Source organism: Erythrolamprus reginae, chromosome 8 (genome assembly GCF_031021105.1).
Source record: "Erythrolamprus reginae isolate rEryReg1 chromosome 8, rEryReg1.hap1, whole genome shotgun sequence".
In the NCBI taxonomy this organism is placed as follows: Eukaryota; Metazoa; Chordata; class Lepidosauria; order Squamata; family Dipsadidae; genus Erythrolamprus; species Erythrolamprus reginae.
Genome location: NC_091957.1, coordinates 41,460,749 through 41,483,957, shown reverse-complemented (window position 1 = coordinate 41,483,957; position 23,209 = coordinate 41,460,749). Strand labels below are relative to the sequence as shown.

Sequence of the window (23,209 nt, the reverse complement as noted above, 5' to 3'; positions counted from 1 at the left end):
GTCTGACAATTAACAGAAGACAAGGCTGAGCCAATAACTGAATAATAAGGAGAAGAATTTCAAGGACTTCCCAAGAGGAATGGATCCTGCTTCGAGGCCTCGAAGCTGCTGAAACTTGAGGACAATCTGGGCAAACCCAGAGTTCGTGCCCCCAAACCCAGCGGGGCCAGCCTCCCTAAACTTTATAATTAAGTAAACCAAGGCACTCTGGTTGGAGGCTTAGCCGGTGGAGAATTTAGCCTGGGACCCCCAAGGCCCGCTCCGGGATCCACGCGGTGGACTGAGGCCTACACGGCTGGCAGGGGGCCAACACGAGAGGCCTAGATTTAAAAAGGGCGCGAAGGCCTTCGCGCCGAAAAAGATCGCTGCGTAAAATTTCTTAAAGGGGAAGCGATCGACTAAGTCCAGGAGACTAGAGGGCGTCTCACTCCGCAGGAGGTATTTCTTAAGCCCTTAAATATTTGTATACAATAATAATCAATAATTCAATAGGTAAATACTTGCACCAGGACCTCCAGGCCAAAGGATTAGAAGAATCCACAAGCGGCCGCAGGAATCGTAACCGGCAAAACCGCCGGGGGAAAACGAAACCGCAACTTCTCCCAAGGAAAAAAGCCTAGCCGCTTTTTTTCTTTTTTTCTTTTAAACGGCTGGCGCAATTAGTGCAAGTAAATAAATAAAGACAATAAATCTTACTACTTTTTGAAGGAAAAGATCGAAGGGAAGGTGTTAGAATGTTGAACGAGCTATCACAATACAACCGCAGGATATGCGAACTGAGCGAATTCTGGGGAAGGGGCGGATCCAGCAGTCTTTTTTAATACTAGGCTCAGTTCCAACGGATTGGACAGGAGCAACCCATGTGACTGCTGGACCCACTCCTTCAGTACGGAGAACAAAAAAATAAAATGAAATAAAATAAAACAAAATATATACTGAATAGATGGAAATAAGAGGCAGGAATCAACAAGACCGTATTCATGAAACTAGCAATAGCAATAGCACAGACTTATATACAGCTTTACAGTGCTTTTACAGCTTACTCTAAGCAACCTTGAATCAACCTTGAGTGGTTCAGGATCAAACTCTTGACAGTGGGCAGATTTAGCCTGCAATACTGCATAGGAAGGAAGGAAGGAAGGAAGGAAGGAAGGAAGGAAGGAAGGAAGGAAGGAAGGAAGGAAGGAAGGAAGGAAGGGAGATGAGGTAGGGGGAAAGAAGGAAAGATAAAGAGGGAGGGAGAGAAGGAAGGAAGGAAGGAAGGAGGAGAAGAAAGGGAGATGAAGTAGGAAGGGAAGGAAGGAAAGTTAAAGAGAGGGAGGGAGGGAAGGAGGGAAGGAAGGAAGGAAAGAAGGAAGGAAGGAGGTAGGGGGAAAGAAGGAAGGATAAAGAGGGAGAGAAGGAAGGAAGGAGGAGAAGAAAGGGAGATGAAGTAGGAAGGGAAGGAAGGAAAGTTAAAGAGAGGGAGGGAAGGAAGGAAGGAGAAGAAAGGGAGATGAGGTCAGGGGAAAGAAGGAAAGATAAAGAGGAAGGGAGAGAAGGAAGGAAGGGAGGAAGGAAGGAAGGAGGAGGAGAAGAAAGGGAGATGAAGTAGGAAGGGAAGGAAGGAAAGTTAAAGAGAGGGAGGGAAGGAAGGAAGGAGGAGAAGAAAGGGAGATGAAGTAGGAAGGGAAGGAAGGAAAGTTAAAGAGAGGGAGGGAAGGAAGGAAGGAGAAGAAAGGGAGGTCGGGGGAAAGAAGGAAAGATAAAGAGGAAGGGAGAGAAGGAAGGGAGGAAGGGAGGAAGGAAGGAAGGAAGGAGGAGGAGAAGAAAGGGAGATGAAGTAGGAAGGGAAGGAAGGAAAGTTAAAGAGAGGGAGGGAAGGAAGGAAGGAGAAGAAAGGGAGATGAGGTCGGGGGAAAGAAGGAAAGATAAAGAGGAAGGGAGAGAAGGAAGGGAGGAAGGAAGGAAGGAGGAGGAGAAGAAAGGGAGATGAAGTAGGAAGGGAAGGAAGGAAAGTTAAAGAGAGGGAGGGAGGGAAGGAGGGAAGGAAGGAAGGAAAGAAGGAAGGAAGGAGAAGAAAGGGAGGAGGTAGGGGGAAAGAAGGAAAGATAAAGAGGGAGGGAGAGAAGGAAGGAAGGAAGGAGGAGAAGAAAAGGAGATGAAGTAGGAAGGGAAGGAAGGAAAGTTAAAGATAGGGAGGGAAGGAGGGAAGGAAGGAAGGAAGGAGGGAAAGAAGGAAAGATAAAGAGGGAGAGAAGGAAGGAAGGAGGAGAAGAAAGGGAGATGAAGTAGGAAGGGAAGGAAGGAAAGTTAAAGATAGGGAGGGAAGGAGGGAAGGAAGGAAGGAAGGAATGAAGGAGGGAAAGAAGGAAGGCTCAGTGAAAAGGAATACTTTCCAAAGAGCCGTGAATTCAATCTTGTACTTTGGTTGATGAGCATACCTGTTCCACTCTGCCATCTCTCAGTACAAGAATACGGGTGACGTTTTTGAACTCGGCATATCGGCTGACATTTGACTTAATGAGGAGGTCAATCAGCAATCCTCGGGAATAGAGAAGCTGCAGGAGAAAGAAGGGGGAAAAAAAAGAACATATATACAAATTCTTCCAAGAAAACACGATTGCTATTTACACAAGCTTTTTCCTCCTTCCTTGTTATTGCTTGCAAGGAACCCACTGCCAACAATGCTGGGCATGTTTGTAAATTAAAAAGTGGCTCTTTTGGCTGAACGGAAACAGTCTTAAAAAAAATAAATAATGACATTTTGAAAAGCAGCACCAAATCAGTTCTATGCAGCTGGAGAAAATAACCGCAAAGACTGAAGGGACACTACCAAAGTAATTATTATTATTATTATTATTTATTAGATTTGTATGCCGCTCCTCTCCGAAGAACACAGTACAAATCCAATTATAAAAAACAGTTTAAAAACCCTTAATATAAAAACAGTCATACATCCCAAACATACCATGCATTAAACGGCACAGCCAGGGGGAATCAATTCCCCCATGCCTGACGGCAGAGGTGGGTTTTAAGGAGTTTGCAAAAGGCAAGGTGGGTGGGGGCAATCCTAATCTCCAGGGGGAGTTGGTTCCAGAGGGTTGGGGCCACCACAGAGAAGGCTCTTCCCCTGGGTCCTGCCAGCCGACATTGTTTAGTCGACGGACTCGGAGAAGGCCAACTCTGTGGGACTTAACTGGTCGCTGGGATTCGTGCGGCAGAAGGCAGACTTGGAGATAATATAACTCAGTAATATTTTTCTGCAAAGGAATATTATCCTACTAGAAAAAGAACTGGAAAGGCACTCTTAGAATAAAAAGAAACTATGGTTTCCCCCATTTGCAATGTGTGGCTGTGAAAGCTGGATCATAAGGAAGGCTGAGTGCCAAAGAATTGGGGCCTTTGGTGCTGTGGAAGACTCCTAAGAGTCCCTTGGACTGCCAACTGGTCAGTCCTAGAGGAGATCAACCCTGACTACTCTTTAGAAGGCCAGAGCCTGAAGATGAAACTCAAATACTTTGGCCACTTAATGAGAAGGAAGGACTCACTGGAGAAGAGCCTAATGCTGGGAACCACTTCACGATCTGTATTTCAGATCGTGCAGAATGCAGCTGCGAGAGCAATCATGGGCTTCTCTAAGTATACCCATGTTATTCCAACACTCTGCAGTCTGCATTGGCTGCCGATCAGTTTCCGGTCACAATTCAAAGTGTTGATTATGACCTATAAAGCCCTTCATGGCATCGGACCAAGATATCTGTGAGACCGCCTTCTGCCGCACGAATCCCAGCGACCGGTTAGGTCCCAGAGAGTTGGCCTTCTCCGGGTCCCATCGACTAAACAATGTCATCTGGCGGGACCCAGGGGAAGAGCCTTCTCTGTGGTGGCTCCGACCCTCTGGAACCAGCTCCCCCCCAGAGATTAGGATTGCCCCCACCCTCCTTGCATTTCGTAAACTCCTTAAAACCCACCTCTGCCATCAGGCATGGGGGAATTGAAACATCTCCCCCTTGCCCATGTAGTTTTTGTGTATGATTCGATTATGTGTTTGTTTTTTATATATTGGGGTGCGGAGAGGGGCGGCATATAAATCTAATAAATCTAATCTAATCTAATCATTGAGGGCAAAAGAAGGAGGAGTGACAGAGAATGAGGTGCCTGGATGGAGTCATTGGAGGCCTGGAGGAACGTTGTGCATGGTGTTGCAATGGGTTGGACACAACTTTGCAACTAACAACAACAACAAAGTTGAAGATTATCTGTATTTGATACTATTCAAATAAAAAAACATCTGGAAGAAAATTAAAGATTCTTACTGGAGGTATTCACAACATTCAAATCTTCAAATCATTAAAAAAAATTCTAGCTATATATATTCTGGAAGAAAATATTTGACAAGACCTGCAGAGTTTTAATCTTCTTTCTAATATTCTACATATCCTTTCCACTTCATCTTCTCCATTTTTTTGCGTGTTTGGGCTCCAAGCTTAACGGCTGTCTTTATTGCTTCAATATCCCAGCAAGCTTGCAAGGGTTACAAGTTGAAGCCATAAAACTTAATCTTCTCAATACCTTTGCTCACTTTGTATAAGCTCCAAATTTATTATACATTCTTGGAAGGACAGGAATGTAAAAAAAAAAAACCCCAACACCTCGCACAAGATGGATGACCTCACTTCGAAAAGGCAATGCTCCACTGGAGAATGTTAGTTACAACATGCCATCATTCTCAAAAGTAAGCCTGAATCACAAGGAGATGACTTTGGAAGGCCAGACAGAGAGAGAGAGAGGGAGAGAGAGAGGGAGAGAGAGAGAGAGATACAAAGGAATTTGCTTTCTAAATCCAAGCTGTGTGCCTTGTTCAAATCTTGGGCAGAAGATCATGGATGGCAAAATAGACCAAACAGGACCATGGAGAGCTCTGAACAAAGAGTTTGCTTTGATGGATGTTAAATCAAGGCTAGATTCCGTACCAGGGTGGATAAAAATAATAATCAGCTTTTAAAAAATTTACATCAGATTTTTAAAAAATCAAATTTATTTCAATATAATGCTTTTGGAGTGAAAAAAAAAGACACAAGTCTGGGAGTTGAAGTCCACAAGTCTTAAGTTGCCAAAAGACCTCTGGTGTAAGTGAACCCTTCTTCAAAATTGCCAAATGTTCTTTTCTAAAGTCACTTATTACTTCCTGAATAGTGGGATCCTAATATTGCTATTACATTCTTAGCCTTTAATGGTTTTCCATGTGTACAGATAATCCTGGACTTGCAACAGTTCGTTTAGTCACCATTCCAAGTTACAATGGAAAAGAAGTGGCTTAAGACCGGTTTTTGCACTTATGATTATTTATTTGTTTGTTTGTTTGTTTGTTTGTTTGTTTGTTTTACTTACTTACTTATTTGACTTCTATGCTGCCCTCCTCAACCAACTCAGGTTGAATTGGTTGAGAAGCATCCCCAAGTTTACACACGACCAATTGCAGACACTTATTTATTTAGTTATTCGATTTTTTACGCCGCCCTTCTCCTTAGACTCAAGGCAGCTTACAACATGTTAGCAATAGCACTTTTTAACAGAGCTAGGCTATTGCCCCCACAATCTGGGTCCTCATTTTACCCACCTCGGAAGGATGGAAGGCTGAGTCAACCTTGAGCCGGTGATGAGATTTGAACCACTGACCTGCAGATCTAGCAGTCAGCTTTAGTGGCCTGCAGTACTGCACTCTACCCACTGTGCCACCTCGGCTCATTGGCAGCAGGCTCATATTTATGATGGATCCAGTGGCCCTGTGGTCATGTGATCCCGTTCCGCAACCTTCTGACAAGCAAAGTCAATAGGGATGCCAGAACACTTAAAACCTATGGCGATTCATTTAGTAACCGGGGTGAGGTTGTAAAACTCACTTTAACAAATGTCTTGCTTAGCCGCTGAAATTTGGGGCTCAGTTGTAGTTCATAAGTCGAGAACCATCCGCATTATTAATAAAAAGAAGCAACTTTTAAAAACAAGCAAACAGAAAAATATAGTTAAAACCCTTACCTTAGAAATTAAATCGATATTAAACCGCCTGCCTTCTTTTACAATTTGGGGGTAGGTGATTTTCCCTGGTTCAGCTGCAGCTTCAGGGACTGGCTCAGTTTTATGGTCTCCTGTTTCCAGTGCTGTTGAATCGGGCACGAGGCTGTCAGAGGTCCCTCCTGTATCCTCTTCATCACTGGTACCTTGTGGAACAGTTCCTGCATCACTTGGAGGGCAGATCTCTTCGCTTTTGGCCCCACCGTCTGAAGACAAGCATCCGTTCTCGACCTCAGTGACCGCAGAGGTCTCCTCTGAATCCTTACTAGAGGCGGAAGTGGCTGAGGCAGATGGTCTTGGTAGTGCACCAGCTTCTTCAACCTCCTCAGCTGAGTCCTGGCTGGGTTTTGTTTTGTTTTTCCCCCAAAGAGAGAAAGAAAAATCAGTTCCCCAAGAACCCTGATTTGCAATGGCCCAGTGTAAGTAGAAGCTTTCCCAACTTAGTCAATGCAGCAAGAACTATGGTGATCTTTTATGTACACTGAGAGCATATGCGCCAAAGACAAATTCCTTGTGTGTGCAATCACACTTGGCCAATAAAGAATTCTATTCTATTCTATTCTATGTCTATGGAGCAGTGATTGGCTGCTGCCCCCATAGGGCTGGGGAACAGGACACAATGGGCGTAGTAAGTTTATGCACTATTTATTGAATATTTAATAGTTTTTTATTGTCCTTCCTTCTCTAGTACCTTAGTATGATCCTTAATTACTTTTAAAATAGGAAATAATTAAATAGTATGTTTTTACCCATAAATGCTTTAATCCTTTTAATCATTATCTAGAACTGAACTTTTATAGCAATTTAAGAAAATTGAGCTACTTGCCAAATCTGTTAGCATACTGAACCTTGTGGGTTCAGTGCAAAACCTTAAAATGTTACTGTGCTCCTCAACAAATAATGCTGTCTGTCATTTGGCCTTTTTGTGGCTATTCAAATAATATGACTTATTGGACAAAGAGTCCAAGCATCTATTTGAAAACCTATCTTGGCCGGTAAGCCACTCCCACCCAGTTACATGACCTTTAAGCCATCCTCAGTCATGATTGTTAAGCCACTCCCACCTGGACCTGGTCACATGGCCGGCAAGCCACTCCTACCCGGTCACATGACCATCAAGCCACTCCTACCTGGTCACATGACCATCAAGCCACTCCTACCCGGTCACATGACCATCAAGCCACTCCTACCTGGTCACATGACCATCAAGCCACTCCTACCCGGTCACATGACCATCAAGCCACTCCTACCTGGTCACATGACCATCAAGCCACACCCACACAGTAAGTCACGGCCACAGTGTGGTAGTAAAAAATTTTTTGCAGCCCTACACTGCTATGGAGATTCTCAATCATTTGGATCACAGTTTGTTTATTTATTTATTTATTTATTTATTGGATTTATATGCCACCCCTCTCCGAAAACCCAGGGCGGCTAACAACAATCATGAAAATATACAATAAAATCCAATACTAAAAGCAAATTAAAACCCCTTAATATATAAAAACCAAACATACATACAAACATACCGTGTATACAGTTGTAACGGCCTAGGGGTTGCCCCAAAGATGCTTTTTCCAAAAGATGAAGAGAACAGAATAGAACAGAATAGAATAATGGAAAATTTGGGCGCACCTTATACTCCAAATGCTTTTACTAAGCTTTTTTTCAGCCCTAATAAGGTGATAACAGTGAAGCAATTGTCCCTTTGCCTGCTTTTCTCATTATTTCTCTCACTAAAGAGAAATGTTTTAGAACCTGTTTTTTATCCCCAACCAGGGGATAAAAAGCAGGTACATGAGGTCAAACCCAGCAAATTACTGTGCTGGAGCTGACCAGAATAAGGACTAGCTAGATGAATACCTGGTAGGCAGATTTCCCCCCATTTTTCTCCCCCAAAACTAATGTGCATCTTATGCTCTGGTGCATCTTACACTTTGAAAAATACAGTAAAATGCAACTTGCTCTCCTGAATCTGGAATATGAATCTGAAATTTACAATCACCATCCGAGATAATTTTTTTCACCCAAGGACATAATTTTCAAGTAGAATAGATGCGGCAATAAAAACAGAAGCAGTGGTGTACGGGGGGCAAATGTTCACATTTAAATCTTTGTACAGGTCTGGTGGCGGGCCGAGAGGGAGAGGAAAATCTCCCAGCCTCCCTTGTTTCTTTTTCGGTCATGCTATCTCACAAAAAAGGAATACATCTGCAGCACCAATTGTGGTGTAAATTCTGAACATTATCTAGTGTCGTTCATTAATTAATGGTCCCAACAAAGGAATCTCTCAAAGCCAATGTGTCTTATTAATGCTTTGCCACAGTCACCCTTGCAATAGGTCAAAAGAAAAACTGCCAACCAGCTGGTTAATTTATGCAGCACAGGTGTTCACTATTTATTTTTCAGTCGTTTCCCTTTTTCTTTTCTTTTTTTGAATTCTTTTTCTCTATCCCACTTGTTGCAAAGATGGCATTCTCTTCCTTTGATGGATGCATTTTATTTGGTGGCCGGCGGTTCAGCTTTGTACGTTCTATTACCGCTGCTACCCAGCTGTTTTATTCTTTCAAGATAAATGTTTAATGGCAACATCATAGGAGTTCAAGCCAGTTGAGAAGCAAAGCACCTGAAGCACGTAAACCAACAGAACGGTGTCGAATCAACTGTTTCTGGAGCATAAATTAGATGCAGAAATTTGGGTTTTCGTTTGGTTTCAAACAGCTCTTCTTTTTTTAAAGGGCTCCATGTATGTATGCATGCATGTATGTACGTATGTAGTTATGTATGTATGGAACCTTACATGGGAAGAAACCAGAATATGCCAAGACCTACATACCTATACCCCTGAAAATCTATGAAAACACACACACACACACACAAACATATGTATAAAGAGAGAGAGAGAGATGGAGAGAGACAGAGGTAGGTAGGTAGGTAGGTAGGTAGGTAGGTATTTCTTTACAATTCCAGTCACCTGATGAAACCAATTTGTAGGCAAAATGAGATAGACAAAAGGAAATATTTATTACACTCACTATAAATTGTTTATACAAAAAACAAAAAACAGGGTACACACTGAATAATCTATAAATAAGTAAGATACACAAGGGGATTGGCTAACAAAAGTTTTGGTGATCACTACAGACTTGAGTGGGTTATCTATACTACTCAAAAAAATAAAGGGAACATTTAAACAACACAATATAACTCCAAGTAAATCAAAACTTCTGTGAAATCAAACTGTCTACTTAGGAAGCAATACTGATTGACAATAAAGTATTCAATGAGAATATTTCATTCATTCAGATCTAGGATGTGTTCTCTGAGTGTTCCCTTTACAGTATATACACTGCTCAAAAAAATAAAGGGAACACTCAGAGAACACATCCTAGATCTGAATGAATGAAATATTCTCATTGAATATATATAAAAGCCAAATAACACACTCATCATGAAATCTCCAGAACTTGGCACATATATCCCTCTTAGCTTCTAGGTGCTAACTAAGAAAGGCATTTTCTAAATGATCATCAGATCATTAATATTAACATGTTCTGATGCTAAGGAGTTATACAAATTTTCAAGCTTTAAGTGTCCAATGTATCAAGTCCGATTGTAACTACTCATTAATTTTCAAGCTTTAACTGTCAATTTATCAAACCCGATCACATAGTTTGGTACCGAAGCACGGGTAGCCGGCTACTAGTAAACAGGTAATATGGCTATTATCAAAAAGCTTGAGTTGACCACATGTCCTGTCCTGCTGAGGACTGAGGAAAAAAGCGGGAAGATTGACAGAACTTGAGCTTTTATAACATGGGCTCAGTCCTGATTGGTTGACGGACGGAGGTCAACCCAGTGACTGTGGACTACTCCAATGATTGGAGAATGGTGATCAGCTCCAAATATCTTCTCTAGAAAGTTAAAAATTTTATCCCCTTCCAAATAACCACCATAATTGAAGTTACACACTACATTATATCAACCTGGGATCCTCCACTAAATTGTGACTACAGTGGTCCCCCGATTATCGCGAGGGTTCCGTTCCAGGACCCCTCGCGACAATCAATTCTTCGCGAAGTAGCGGTGCGGAAGTAAAAACACCATCTGCGCATGCGCAGATGGTGTTTTTACTTCCGCCGCAGCAGCGAGGAGCCGAAGATTGGGGTTTCCCCGCCGCCCACGCAAACTCCTCGCTGCTGCCGCGCCCGCCACTTGTCCGCCCGCCGCTTGTCCGCCGCCTGCCCGCGCGCCCGCCGCTCGCCCGCCCACGCCGTTCGCTTGTGCCGCTTCCCAGCTGAGTCCTGAAGCCAGAAGGCAAAGGCGAACTTCCGCGTTTGGCTTTGGGACTCAGCTGGGAAGCGGCGCTGGGGTCTTACTGGCCGCCCACGCAAAGGGGAAACCCCGGCTCCTCGCTGATGCCCGCCGCTCGCCCGCCCACGCCGTTCGCTCGCGCTACTTCCCAGCTGAGTCCTGAAGCCAGAAGGCAAAGGCGAACTTCCGCGTTTGGCTTCGGGACTCAGCTGGGAAGCGGCGCTGGGGTCTTATCGGCCGCCCACGCAAAGGGGAAACCCCGGCTCCTCGCTGATGCCCGCCGCTCGCCCTCCCGCCACCAAGAGGGGGAAGACCCAGGGAAGCCGCCCAGCAGCTGATCTGCCGGGGGAACGCAAACTCCACCATCTACGCATGCGTGGCCATAGAAAAAAGGGGCGCGCATGCGCAGATGGTGTTTTTACTTCCGGGTGGAAAAATCGTGAAATAGCGTTTAGCGAAGATCGGGATCGCGAAACTCGGGGGACCACTGTAATTGAATAATTCATAGTCTAAAAACAGGACTTAGTAGAATATGCAAACATATCTATTAAATTAAATGCATACCATTTTGTACTCACCTAATATAACAGAAACATTCTATATTCTGGATGGTTTGATCTTCCTTGTTGAGAGGAACTGCTTCCTCATTTTCAAGAATTAGTCCTTGCCAAGCTGTACTTTCCTCGCACGGGTCCACTTGTTCCTTGTAATAACAGGAACAAAGAAAATAAAGTTTATATTATAAAAGATCGGGTGGAATCAAATAGCACTGCAAATTTTTTTGGTTTCATTTAAACTTTTAAAATGGCAGGAATAAAAATCTTGCATATAAGATTAAGCTGTTAGAGGCTTATCGAGTTGCAAGGTGGTTTTTGAAAACAAGTTGATCCTTTTTAAACTTCTGCAAAGTTCAACGTAACAGAATTCACAGCGCAAATATACCTATAGATTTGTGATGGTGAACCTATATGCACATCTGCCAGAGGTAGCACACACAGCCATCTCTCCCGGCACATGAGCCATCGCCCATTGCTCTTCTGGGTGGCCAGAAGTGGTGGCCAGCTGGTTTTCACATGCGTGGGAAAACAGGAAACAGGAAGAGCAGCCGCCCGATGTGCATGCGTGCATTAGGCGGCTGCTCTTCCGGTTTCCAGTGTGTGCATGCACTCCAGCCACCTGGTCTTCCGGTTTCTGGCATGCATGTATGCGCAAAGACCAGCTTACCTGTGCACATGCATGCGCAGGAAACTGGAACATCAGCCACCCGGTGCGCATGTGCGCACCGGGTGGTTGCCCTTCCGATTTCTGGTGCTCCCACACATGCACACTCCCACTTCGGCACCTGGTGCCAAAAAGGATCACCAATACTGCTATACATAATTCTGACTCATGATTCCTATAACATAGGAAGACAATTATTATATGGATGATGACTTTTTTTATTAAAGAGCTATTTTTTTTAATAAAAAAGGTTAAAGGCTAGATAGGACATGATAGTATTATTGGAATTTTCAGTCATTTTCTTCATTTTAGCTTTTTTTTTAAAAAAAAATCAAATAATGGTAAATGTTTTGGCCTGCAAAATCCAATTTGGGTCGGTCACCGGGACCTTCTGAGCTTTCGGATCCTCCAACATTGTTAAGAGCCTCGGTGGTGCAGTGGTTAGAGTGCATTACTGCAAGCTATTTCTACTGATCACCAGCTGTCAGCAATTTGGCAGACCGAATCTCAGTAGGCTCAAGGTTGACTCAGTTTCCCATCCTTCCAAGGTCGGTAAAATGAGGACCCAGATTGTTGGGGGCAAAAGGCAGACTCTCTGCAAACCCCCTAAAGAGCACTGTGAAGCGGTATATAAATATAAATGCTAAATGCTATTCTGGGACACGTAGTTTCACCTTCATTGCAATTTTTTTTCTTTCTACTTTGCGAAATCATCATCATCATCACCATCTAAAGAAAATAGCAAAACACTTGTTCACTGGTTTGAAGTGTGATCTTGGAAGTGTTCTGGAGATAGGCAGAAAAAGACTTTAGCCTTGCCTAATAACCACAGGTTGCCATGTTGCTTTCACTGGGTGAGTCAATGGACTGGTCCCTTCTTGGTGGATTTTAATCAAAACAGAAATATTAAAATAGCGAATCTACGGAGAGGGGCGGCATACAAATCTAATAAATAATAATAATAATAATAATAATAATAATAATAATAATAATAATAATAATAGCACTTATATACCGCTTCTCAGGGCTTTCCAGCCCTCTCTAAGCTGTTTACAGAGTTAGCATGCTGCCGCCAATAATCTGGGTCCTCATTTTACCCACCTTGGAAGGATGGAAGGCTGAGTCAACCATGAGCCAGATGAGATTCGAACTACCAAACTGCTGGCAGCCAAAGTCAGCAGAAGTAGCCTGTACTGCATACTAATCACTGTGCCACTTCGATTTTAAATTAAAACAATTTAAAATTAGGAAGTGGGAACAGAACATGTCTCCTTATGTGAGAATTTTCAACTCTGGTGCCTAAAAAAAAATGGCCAACAGTCCTGAAAGGCTAACTTTTAAATTAAAACAAATGTCGCAACAAACACAATTTGAGATTAAAACAATAGAACCGCTCCTTACTTGGTTTTCTTTTATCCAGGACAACAATCCTGAGAAGCTAAAACTTGCCCAATTTCCCCCGTAGTAATTTCTCCTAGGGAAGCAGAGGGAAGAAAAGGGAGAAAAAGGAAAAAAGTTTAAAAGAATTTATTTATTGCAAGGGTTTCCACTATTACCTACAGTGATGGGAAAAAATGTCCCAGAAAAGAGACTTTCAAAAGCCTCTATGAATTAAAACTGTAATAAATATGCAAACCAACTCCAAAGTGCAAAAAGCTCTCTTCCCTTTTCCATTTAGTCATGATAGTTGCCATTGAAAAGTAGGATATAATTTCTTATAGGCATGCAGCGTATTCACCAACAACGTTTTGATTCAGAGTGTAAGCACAATTGAGTCTCACATTTACAACTTTACTATTTGTTAAATTTTTATGCCACCCCATCTCCCACCAAAAAGATTAGCAAAGATGAATACAGTGGAACCCCGACATAAGAGCTGCTCGACTTAAGAGCTACTCGAGATAAGAGCTGGGAGAGGAGAGACATTTTTTTATTTTATTTTATTTATTACTTGGATTTGTATGCCGCCCCTCTCCGCGATACGAGCCGAGAAGAGCCGGGCTGGCTTACTTTCCTTCCTTCCCGCGCTGATGCAGAGCCACTCGAACAAAGCGTCGCACCCCTCTGATGCTTTCGGCGGCTTCCGAAGCGACGCTGGGCTCTTTTGCCGCCAAAAGCGTCAGGGGGGCGTGACGCTTTGTTCGAGTGGCTCTGCATCAGCGCGGGAAGGAAGGAAAGTAAGCCAGCCCGGCTCTTCTCGGTTCGTATCCCGGCACTTGGTGAGTGGAGAGGCGGTCGCCTCCCCTGCTGCCCCACTCTGGGGGTCCTTGGCTTCTGCTGGGGGTGGGGGGATCCGAACGCTGTTTTGAATTTCACATTCCGAGTGGTCCAAACGCCAAAGGCGAACTTCCGCACCTCAGGAGTTAGCTCGCAAACGGCGCGGCTGTTTTAAAACATCGCTGCCGGCCTGGGGGGAGAGGGAAAGGGGGGAGAGGGGGGAGAGAAAGAGAGAGGGAGAGAGAGAAAGAGAGAGGGAAAGGGGGGGAGAGGGGGGAGAGAAAGAGAGAGGGATAGAAAGAGAGAGAGAGTGAGAGATGCTCAGTGAGCCTTTCTTTGAAGTTGCCTTTCTTTCTTTCTTTCTCTCTCTCTTTCTTTTTCTCTCTTGCTCTTTCATTCTTTTTTCTTTCTCTTTCTTTCTTTCTTTCTCTTTCTTTCTTTCTTTCTCTTTCTTTCTTTCTTTCTCTTGCTTTCTCTCCTTCCTTCCCTCCTTCCATTTCTTTCATTCTCCCTCTCTATTTTTATTTCTCTTTCATTTTCTTTCTTTCTCTCTTGCTTGCTTTCTTTCTTGCTCTTTTTCTTTCTCTCTTTTACCTTCCCTTCCTCTATTTCTTGCTTTCCTTTTCCTTCCTCCCTTCTTTCCTCCCTCTACAGGATTGGGTGGCAGTGAAGTTACTCTCCCCTTTCATAAGTTTCCTTGCTTCCTTCCTCTGTTCCTGTCCCTTCACCCTTTCTTTCTTCCTTTCTTTCTTCCTTCCTTTCTTTCTTTCCTTCATTTCCTCCCTCCATTTCTTGCTTTCCTTTTCCTTCCTCCCTTCTTTCCTCCCTCTACAGGATTGGGTGGCAGTGAAGTTGAATAAATAACTACAGTTTAATGAATAAAAATAAAAGTTTGCCATGTTGATTGTTTTGGGTAAAAAGAGGAAGGGAAGGAAAGCTCTCAGCTTATCATCTTATTAATAAGTAAAGTTACGTTTATTCTTGCAATGTCTTTTTGCATAATTTAGACTAACTTTGTGAGTTTTTTGAGGGCTGGAACCAATTAAAATTATTTACATTAATTCCTATGGGGAAAAGTCGTTCGAGATAAGAGCTGCTCGACTTAAGAGCGCAGGTCCGGAATGAATTAAACTCGTATCTCGAGGTACCACTGTACAAAAATATCGCCGGTTTGTTGGAAGTGTGGGACATCACCGAGTACTTATTATCACTTGTGGTGGGGTTGTCATAAATCACAAAAAAATTGGACAATAATAAAACATTGGTTGGAAGAAATTTTGAATATGCAATTAGACTTAAAGCCAGAACTTTTCCTACAAGGGATAACAAGGGACACGAATGAGAAAAATGCCTTCTATCTAATACTGTATATCTTGACTGTGGCAAGACTTGTCTATGCTCAACATTGGAAGAATAAGAATACAGTGGTACCTCTACCTAAGAACGCCTCTACTTACGAACTTTATTAGATAAGAACAGAGTGTTCAAGATTTTTTTGCCTCTTCTCAAGAACCATTTTATTTATTTATTTATTTATTTATTTATTTATTTATTTAATTTATTTATTTATTTATTGGATTTGTATGCCGCCCCTCTCCGTAGACTTACACTTTCCACTTACAAACCTGAGCCTCCGAAACTGTAACCAGAAAAGGTGGGGAGACGCCTCCATGGGACCTCTCTAGGAATCTCCTGGGAGGAAACAGGGCCAGAAAAGGCGTGGAGAAGCCTCCATGGGACCTCTCTAGGAATCTCCCGGGAGGAAACAGGGCCTTCACCCTCCCTATGATTCCCCCAATCGCACACATTATTTGCTTTTACATTGATTCCTATGGGAAAAAAATGCTTCTTCTTATAAACTTTTCTACTTAAGAACCAGGTCAGGGAACGAATTATTTATTTATTTATTGGATTTGTATGCCGCCCCTCTCCAGAAACTCCAGAATTAAGTTCGTAAGTAGAGGTATCACTGTATACCTAGAGAACTTTTATATAAAATATTAATGTGCATGGAAATGGACAGACTAATGTTTGAATTAGAAGAAAAAATGAGATTGTTTCTTTTTTTGTTGTTGTTTGTTTGTTTTGTGTGCTTTTATGAATAAAAAAATTATATTAAAATAAAATTATGCCACCCCCTTTTTTTACAAGGTGATTCAGGGTGGCAAATAAATCATCATCTTTTAAATACCTCATAATACCTTGTGGGGTTGAGTCTGGGAAACCAAATGGAGCTGAGCGTGTACTGCCCGGATGCCTTTCCTGTTGCCAATGTGGAGTTTTTCCTCCAAGCGATATATTCACATTGTGCTCAGAGAAAGAAATATCTGCCCCTACCTTGGACTGAACTCACAACCTCTAGGCCACTGCACTACCTCTGGCGAATAATAAATCACAATACAGTGATACCTTGTCTTACAAACTTAATTGGTTCCGGGACGAGGTTCTTAAGGTGAAAAGTTTGTAAGTCGAAACAATGTTTCCCATAGGAATCAATGGAAAAGCAATTAATGCGTGCAAGCCCAAAACTCACCCCTTTTGCCAGCCGAAGCGCCCGTTTTTGCGCTGCTGGGATTCCCCTGAGGTTCCCCTCCATGGGAAAACCCACCTCTGGACTTCCGTGTTTTTGTGATGCTGCAGGGGAATACCAGCAGGGGAATACCAGCATCGCAAAAACGAGCGCTTCACTGGCAACGGAAGTCTGGAGATGGGATTTCCCAGCAAAGGGAGCATCAGTGAAATTGCCGCATTGCAAAAACACCGAAGTCCTCAAAACCCCACCTCCAGACCTCTGTGTTTTTGCGATGCTGCAATTTCACTGAGGCTCCCCTCGCTGGGAAACCCACCTCTGGACTTCCGTTGCCAGCGAAGCGCCCATTTTTGCACTGCTGGTATTCCCCTGCAGCATCACAAAAACACGGAAGTCCGGATGTGGTGTCTCCCATGGAGGGGAGCCTCAGAGGAATGCCAGCAGTGCAAAAACGGGTGCTTTGCTGGCAACGGAAGTCCGGAGGTGGGGCATCCCAGCAGCGGTGGTGGGTTTGTAAGGTGAAAATAGTTTGTAAGACGAGGCAAAAAAAATCTTAAACCCCGGGTTTGTATCTCGAAAAGTTTGTATGACGAGGCGTTTGTAAGACGAGGTATCACTGTAATTTAATAAATAATAATTTACATCTTTCACTGAAGTTTTATAGTCGTCGATTTTGCAACAGTTCATTAAGCGACCGTTTGAAGTTACAACAATACTGAAGAGTGACTTATGACCGTTTTTCATACTTATGACCTGTTGAAGCATTCCCACAGTCACATAATCAGAATTCAAATGCTTGGTAACCGATTCATATTTATGACGGGTGCAGTCTCCCGGGGTCATGTGACCTTCTTTTGCGACTTTCTGCCAAGCAAAGTCAACAGGGACACTGGATTCACTAACAACTGTGTTAGTAACTTAACAACTGCAGTGATTTGCTTAACACTTGCGGCAGGAAAGGTGATAAAATAAGGCAAAATTGACCTAACAATTGTCTTACTCAGCAACAGACATTTTGGGCTCAACTGTGCTCATAAATCCTACAGCTGTAGGACGTATATCTTACTTCCTATAAGTACTACTACCTGTAGGACTTATACCTTACTACCTATATGGACTACTACTTGTAGGACTTATACCTTATTACCTATAAATACTACCTGTAGGACCTATGCCATACTACCTGCAGGACCTATGCCATACTACCTGTAGGACCTATGCCATACTACCTGTAGGACTTATACCTTACTACCTATATGGACTACTACTTGTAGGACTTATGCCTTACTACCTGTAGGACTTATATCTTACTACCTGTAGGACTTATACCTTACTACCTGTAAGTACTACTGCCTGTAGGACATATGTCTTACTATCTGGATGTCTTACTACCTTGATACCTATAAGTACTACTACCTATAGTAACATCTGCAATGAGTTGAAACCAAACTGGAGCCATACAAGAACAGGACCAAATCCAAGGAGTCAAAAAGCATTTTTGCAATAGCAAAACACACACACACATGCAGACAGATATACATCTATTTGAAAATAGGCGTTGATTGCTTACCTGAACGCCTCTTCTCGTACGGTGAGCGGGTACAGCAGTCACATGGGGTTGCTCATGTCCAATCCGGTGGAACTGAGCCTAGTATTAAAAAAGCTTGCCGGATCCGCCCCTTCCCCAGAATTCGCGAATCCATAGACTAGGCTCAGTTGTGAAGCTCTGTAGTGTTCAACTCTCATTGTTAGAGGAAGAAAGATATAGAAAGGTAAAGAAGACACATACAAGGGCGGGAAGTGACTGCTGTACCCGCTCACCGTACGAGAAGAGGCGTTCAGGTAAGCAATCAACGCCTATTCTCCGTACTGAAGGAGCGGGTCCAGCAGTCACATGGGACATACCCAATAGATGGTCCCTAGGGTGGGATTAGCTTGCTATCGTGTGAGATAACGGATTGGAGTACCCTTCTGCCGAAGGCAGCGTCCGCTGAAGCGTAAGAATCAATCTTGTAGTGCCTGATGAAGGAATTTGGCGAGGCCCAAGTGGCTGCTTTGCAGACCTCCTCCAACGGGGCTTGAGTCGCCCAAGCGGCCGAGGTGGCTGCGCTCCTGGTGGAATGCGCAGTGATGTTCCTTGGAACTGAGAGGGAGGCCGACTCATAGGCCTTAGATATAGTCCCTCTGATCCAACGGCCTATTACTGTTGAAGACACTTTGGCCCCCATGACTCTGGGATGATAGGCTACAAAAAGTGCTTCCGACCTCCGAAAGGGTCCTGTGCGTTGGATATATATTCTCAGCGCTCTGGTGAGATCCAGGGTGTGCCATCTAATTGCCAAGGGATGGTCTCGTTGGAGGCAGAAGGAAGGTAGGACAATATCCTGAGATCTGTGGAACATGGAACTGACCTTGGGTAAGAAGGTAGGGTCCAGTCGCAAGACTACCTTGTCCTGATGGAATTGACAAAGGTCCTGCCTGATTGAGAGGGCAGCCAGCTCCGAAATGCGCCGGGCAGAGGTAATAGCCACCAGGAAAGCTACCTTAAAGGATAGGTACCTGAGGGATGCCGATTTTAGGGGTTCGTATGGTGCCTGCGTGAGGGAATGGAGAACCCGTGGCAAATCCCAGGATGGATACCTGTGGACCTTGGAAGGTCTGAGGTTGGCTATGCCCTTGAGGAATTCCTGAACTTCAGGGAAGGATCGGAGAGGCTGTCTGCGGGGACCCCCTAGGACAGATGAAATGGCTGCCAGATGACGCCGGAGGGTGCTGGTGGAAAGTCCTTTATGGAAGCCTTGCATAAGGAAGGAAATAATTCTGTGTATGGGGATGCACAGAGGGGAGAGACCTTCCTGTAGACACCACTGGTGAAACTTGGACCACGTGTGGTCGTAGATTCGATTGGTCGAGCCCCTCCTGGCCTTTAGAATGACCTCCACTGAATCGGGGTCATGACCACGCAGTTCTAAATCTCTCCTGATAACAGCCAGGCGGTGAGGTGGAGCCACTCCGGGTCTGGATGGAAAGAGGCCCCCTGCCGCAGCATATCCCCCGAAACGGGGAGTCGCCAAGGGTCCTGGACGGACAGCTGTTGGAGGTCCGCGAACCAGGGCCGGCGGGGCCAATGAGGGGCGATTAAGATTACTCGGGCCCTCTCGGTGAGGACCTTGTGAATCACGTCCGGGAGGATTGGAATTGGAGGAAATGCGTAGAGTAGGCCTGGAGGCCATGGACTCCGGAGGGCATTGATTGCTTCCGCTCCCGGGGATGGAAATCTGGAATAGAAGCGAGGGAGTTGGGCGTTCGCATTGGTCGCGAAGAGATCCAGGACTGGTAGGCCGAATCTGAGGGAGATTTGATGGAACAGGTCTTGATGGAGGTTCCACTCTCCTGGGTCTATCGTTGCTCGGGATAGCCAATCCGCCTGGACGTTGAGGCTCCCCGAGATGTGATCGGCTAGGAGCGACTGGAGATGTTTTTCCGCCCAAAGGCCCAACTTGAGGGCCTCCCTCATGAGAGCCTTGGATCTCGTGCCCCCCTGTCTGCAGATATGGCTTTTAGTGGCAATGTTGTCGGTGAGAATGAGAACGTGCCGGTTGGGAATGCGAGGAGAGAAATGCTTCAGAGCCAGGGAAACGGCTCTTAACTCTAGCCAATTGATTGGCCTGGAAGCTTCCTCCGGGGACCACGTGCCCTGGGCTATCATCCCCTGGGCGTGGGCGCCCCATCCCGATAGACTGGCATCTGTGGTGATGACAAATTGATCCGGGCACCTGAACGGGGATCCTCTGTCCATGGCCGGAGACTTCCACCACTTGAAGGATCTGCGAACACTCAGTGGGATGACAATGCGTCGATTTGAGTTGCTGTGCCCCGATCTCTGAAAAGGCAACAGTAGCCACTGGAGTTCCCTAGCATGAAGGCGAGCCCAGGGAATGATGCCTATGCAAGACACCATCTTCCCCAAAAGGGAAGATAGAGTAACTATGGATACTGAAGGATTAGATAAAATGTTAGAAATTAACTCCACTATACTGAGTTTTCTCTCTGGAGAGAGAAAAACCTGGGAGGATTTTGAATCAATAATGGATCCCAGGTGAGAAATGGAAGTGGAAGGTTGGAGGTGACTTTTATCAAAGTTGATGGAAAAACCATGGTCCTGAAGGACTGACATGGTGACAGAAAGGTCTGTTTTCACTCTCTCTAGGGAGTTCCCATGAATTAAAATATCATCAAGATAACATAAAATGTGGATGGGAGACGCCCGGATATAGGCCGCCAGGGACCCCAAGAGCTTTGTAAAGACCCGAGGGGCCGAGGAAAGGCCAAATGGCATCGCCCTATACTGGAAATGCCTGCCTTGAAAGGAAAAACGTAAAAATTTTCTGTGGCATTTGGCTATAGGAATGTGAAGGTAGGCCTCAGTGAGGTCTAAGGAGACCATGAAATCTCCCGAGTGAATGGCGGCCAAAATAGAAGACAAGGAGTGCATCTTAAACTTCCTATATTTGATGAAAAGGTTTAGTTTCTTTAAATCCAAAATGGCTCTCCAACCTCCGGAAGACTTTGGAACCATAAATAGGATGGAGTAAAAACCTAGGCCCTTCTGACCGGAAGGGACCGGTTGAATGGCTCTGATGGACAAAAGATGAGAAATGGCCTCCTCCATACGGTTACAATCTGAGGATGACCTGGGAGAAGGGCAGGAAATAAAACGTTTAGGGGGAGGAGAAATAAATTCTAAAAGAAGGCCTGTTTGAACAGTGTCAATGACCCAAGGGTCCTTGGAGGTGAGACGCCAATTAGAGGCGAAATGAGCTAGGCGACCCCCTATGGGAATGGAGGTAAGATTACCATCTAGGTTTTTTTGAAGCCCTGTTAGAGGAAGCTCCCCTTTGGAAACGAAAACCTCTACCCCTGGAGTTCCTACCTTGGGAACGAAAGCGGGGGGAATACTGACCTGGAGATCTCTGATAGGAAGCTGCTTGATCTTGCTGGCGCCCTGGGCGACGAAAGGACTGCGTTTTGGTAACCTTTTTGGTGGTTGGACCCAAAACCTTCTTCTTGTCCGTGGTCTCCGTGAGGAGTGGATCCAGAAGATCACCGAAGAGAAGGTCGCGCTTTAAGGGGCCCTGGGATAACTGCCACTTTTGGCGAACTCCCGCTTGCCAAGGGCGAATCCATAGGAGTCTTCTTGCCGTTGTAGAGGCTGCAATAGACTTAGCAGAAAATCTAGTAGATTGCAAGGTGGCATCAGCCACGTACTGGGCAGCTGCAAAGACCTTGTTGAAGTCTTGTTGACCTCTCAAGTCATCGGGAGGAATGTGCTGTTGAAGTTGGCGAAGCCACAGCAGCATGGCTCTGGAGAAGAAGGAGGCCGCTGCAGAACTTTTAATGGCCCAGGAATCAGCGGCGAATCCTCTTTTGAGCATTTGCTCGATGCGCTTGTCCTCTGGGCGGAGGACTTCCTCCGCCTCGCCTGGCACAGCCGCTGCCGAGTGAAGAATCTTGACAGGTTCATCTGGTTTGGGAAAGGATAGAAGCTCTTCGTAGGAAGAGGAAAGTTTGTACAACTTTCTGTCCTTGGTGGAGGGATTAAGGCCAGAGGCTGGAAATTCCCACTGTTTGAGTAAGGCATCTTTAAACAATTTAGGCATAGGAATTACCTCGTTATCCTCCTGTTCCTCTGTGAAGTAAGGTAAATTCTCCTCCGGGGGATCAGTGGAAGTGGAGGCTTGTTTCTCCTGGGCCGCTAATCCCGTAGAAATTCTAGCTTTGAGGAGGAGAGATTTAAATAGTTGAGAAGGAAAAATAGTAATTGGAGGAGGGACTTTTATTTGGGATTCCTCATCCTCTGATAAGCCCTGAAAAAGGGTCTTCATCCTCCTCTACATCCTCATATTCATCCTGGGAGGATTCTGAATCATCCTGAATAGGAGCTCTGACCGCTGGGGAAGAACCCAAGGGGCGGGAGGAACGAGAAGGAGGAAGAGGTAAAGGAAGCTCATTGATGGTGGAGAGTTTGGCATCAATGGCCTTGGACAACACAGCAAAAATAGATTGGAACTCAGGAGGTAAACTGGAAATATCAGCAGAAATGGCAGAAGAATCCCTAAAGGCCTGGGAGGATCCTGGCTGGGGGGAATCTTCAATAATATCTGGTTCCTCTGGACCTATGCCCCATAGGTTAGGTTGGTGTCTGTCTAGGTTTGGCTCATCCAGAGATAACACAGGGACCCCAGAGGGAGGCAGACTAGAGGCCTCTGGTGGGTCTTGACTACTGATTACTTGGGCCTGCACTTTCAAACGTTTTGCTGATTTGTCATGGATTTTTTGTAGGGCTAGGTCCCTTCTCTTCTCGGCCCTGGTGACCTTGGTCGAGGGGCGGGCCCCTGGAGAAGAGGAGGAAGAGGCCTGGGGGATACTAGTAATCTCATCGCCTGTAGGCCTGGCCTCTCTGGGACCTTTAGTTGTGCCTCTCTTGGGAAAAGTAGCCATAGTCTGACAATTAACAGAAGACAAGGCTGAGCCAATAACTGAATTATAAGGAGAAGATTTCAAGGACTTCCCAAGAGGAATGGATCCTGCTTCGAGGCCTCGAAGCTGCTGAGACGTGAGGACAATCTGGGCAAACCCAGAGTTCGTGCCCCCAAATCCAGCGGGGCCAGCCTCCCTAAACTTTGTAATTAAGTAAACCAAGGCACTCTGGTTGGAGGCTTAGCCGGTGGAGAATTTAGCCTGGGACCCCCAAGGCCCGCTCCGGGATCCACGCGGTGGACTGAGGCCTACACGGCTGGCAGGGGGCCAACACGAGAGGCCTAGATTTAAAAAGGGCGCGAAGGCCTTCGCGCCGAAAAAGATCGCTGC

General features: G+C 45.0%; 1 protein-coding gene across 1 annotated transcript in view; it reads right to left on the bottom strand.

Moving 5' to 3' along the window:
• Positions 1 to 23,209, bottom strand: part of CHM (CHM Rab escort protein) — a 109,894-nt gene that overhangs the window by 64,570 nt on the left and 22,115 nt on the right. The window contains exons 3-6 of the mRNA XM_070759747.1: positions 12,994 to 13,066; positions 10,950 to 11,074; positions 6,022 to 6,397; positions 2,424 to 2,540 (exon numbers count right to left, since the gene is read on the bottom strand). Coding sequence (XP_070615848.1) covers positions 2,424 to 2,540; positions 6,022 to 6,397; positions 10,950 to 11,074; positions 12,994 to 13,066 — 691 coding nt within the window. The remainder of the gene's footprint in view (positions 1 to 2,423; positions 2,541 to 6,021; positions 6,398 to 10,949; positions 11,075 to 12,993; positions 13,067 to 23,209) is intronic.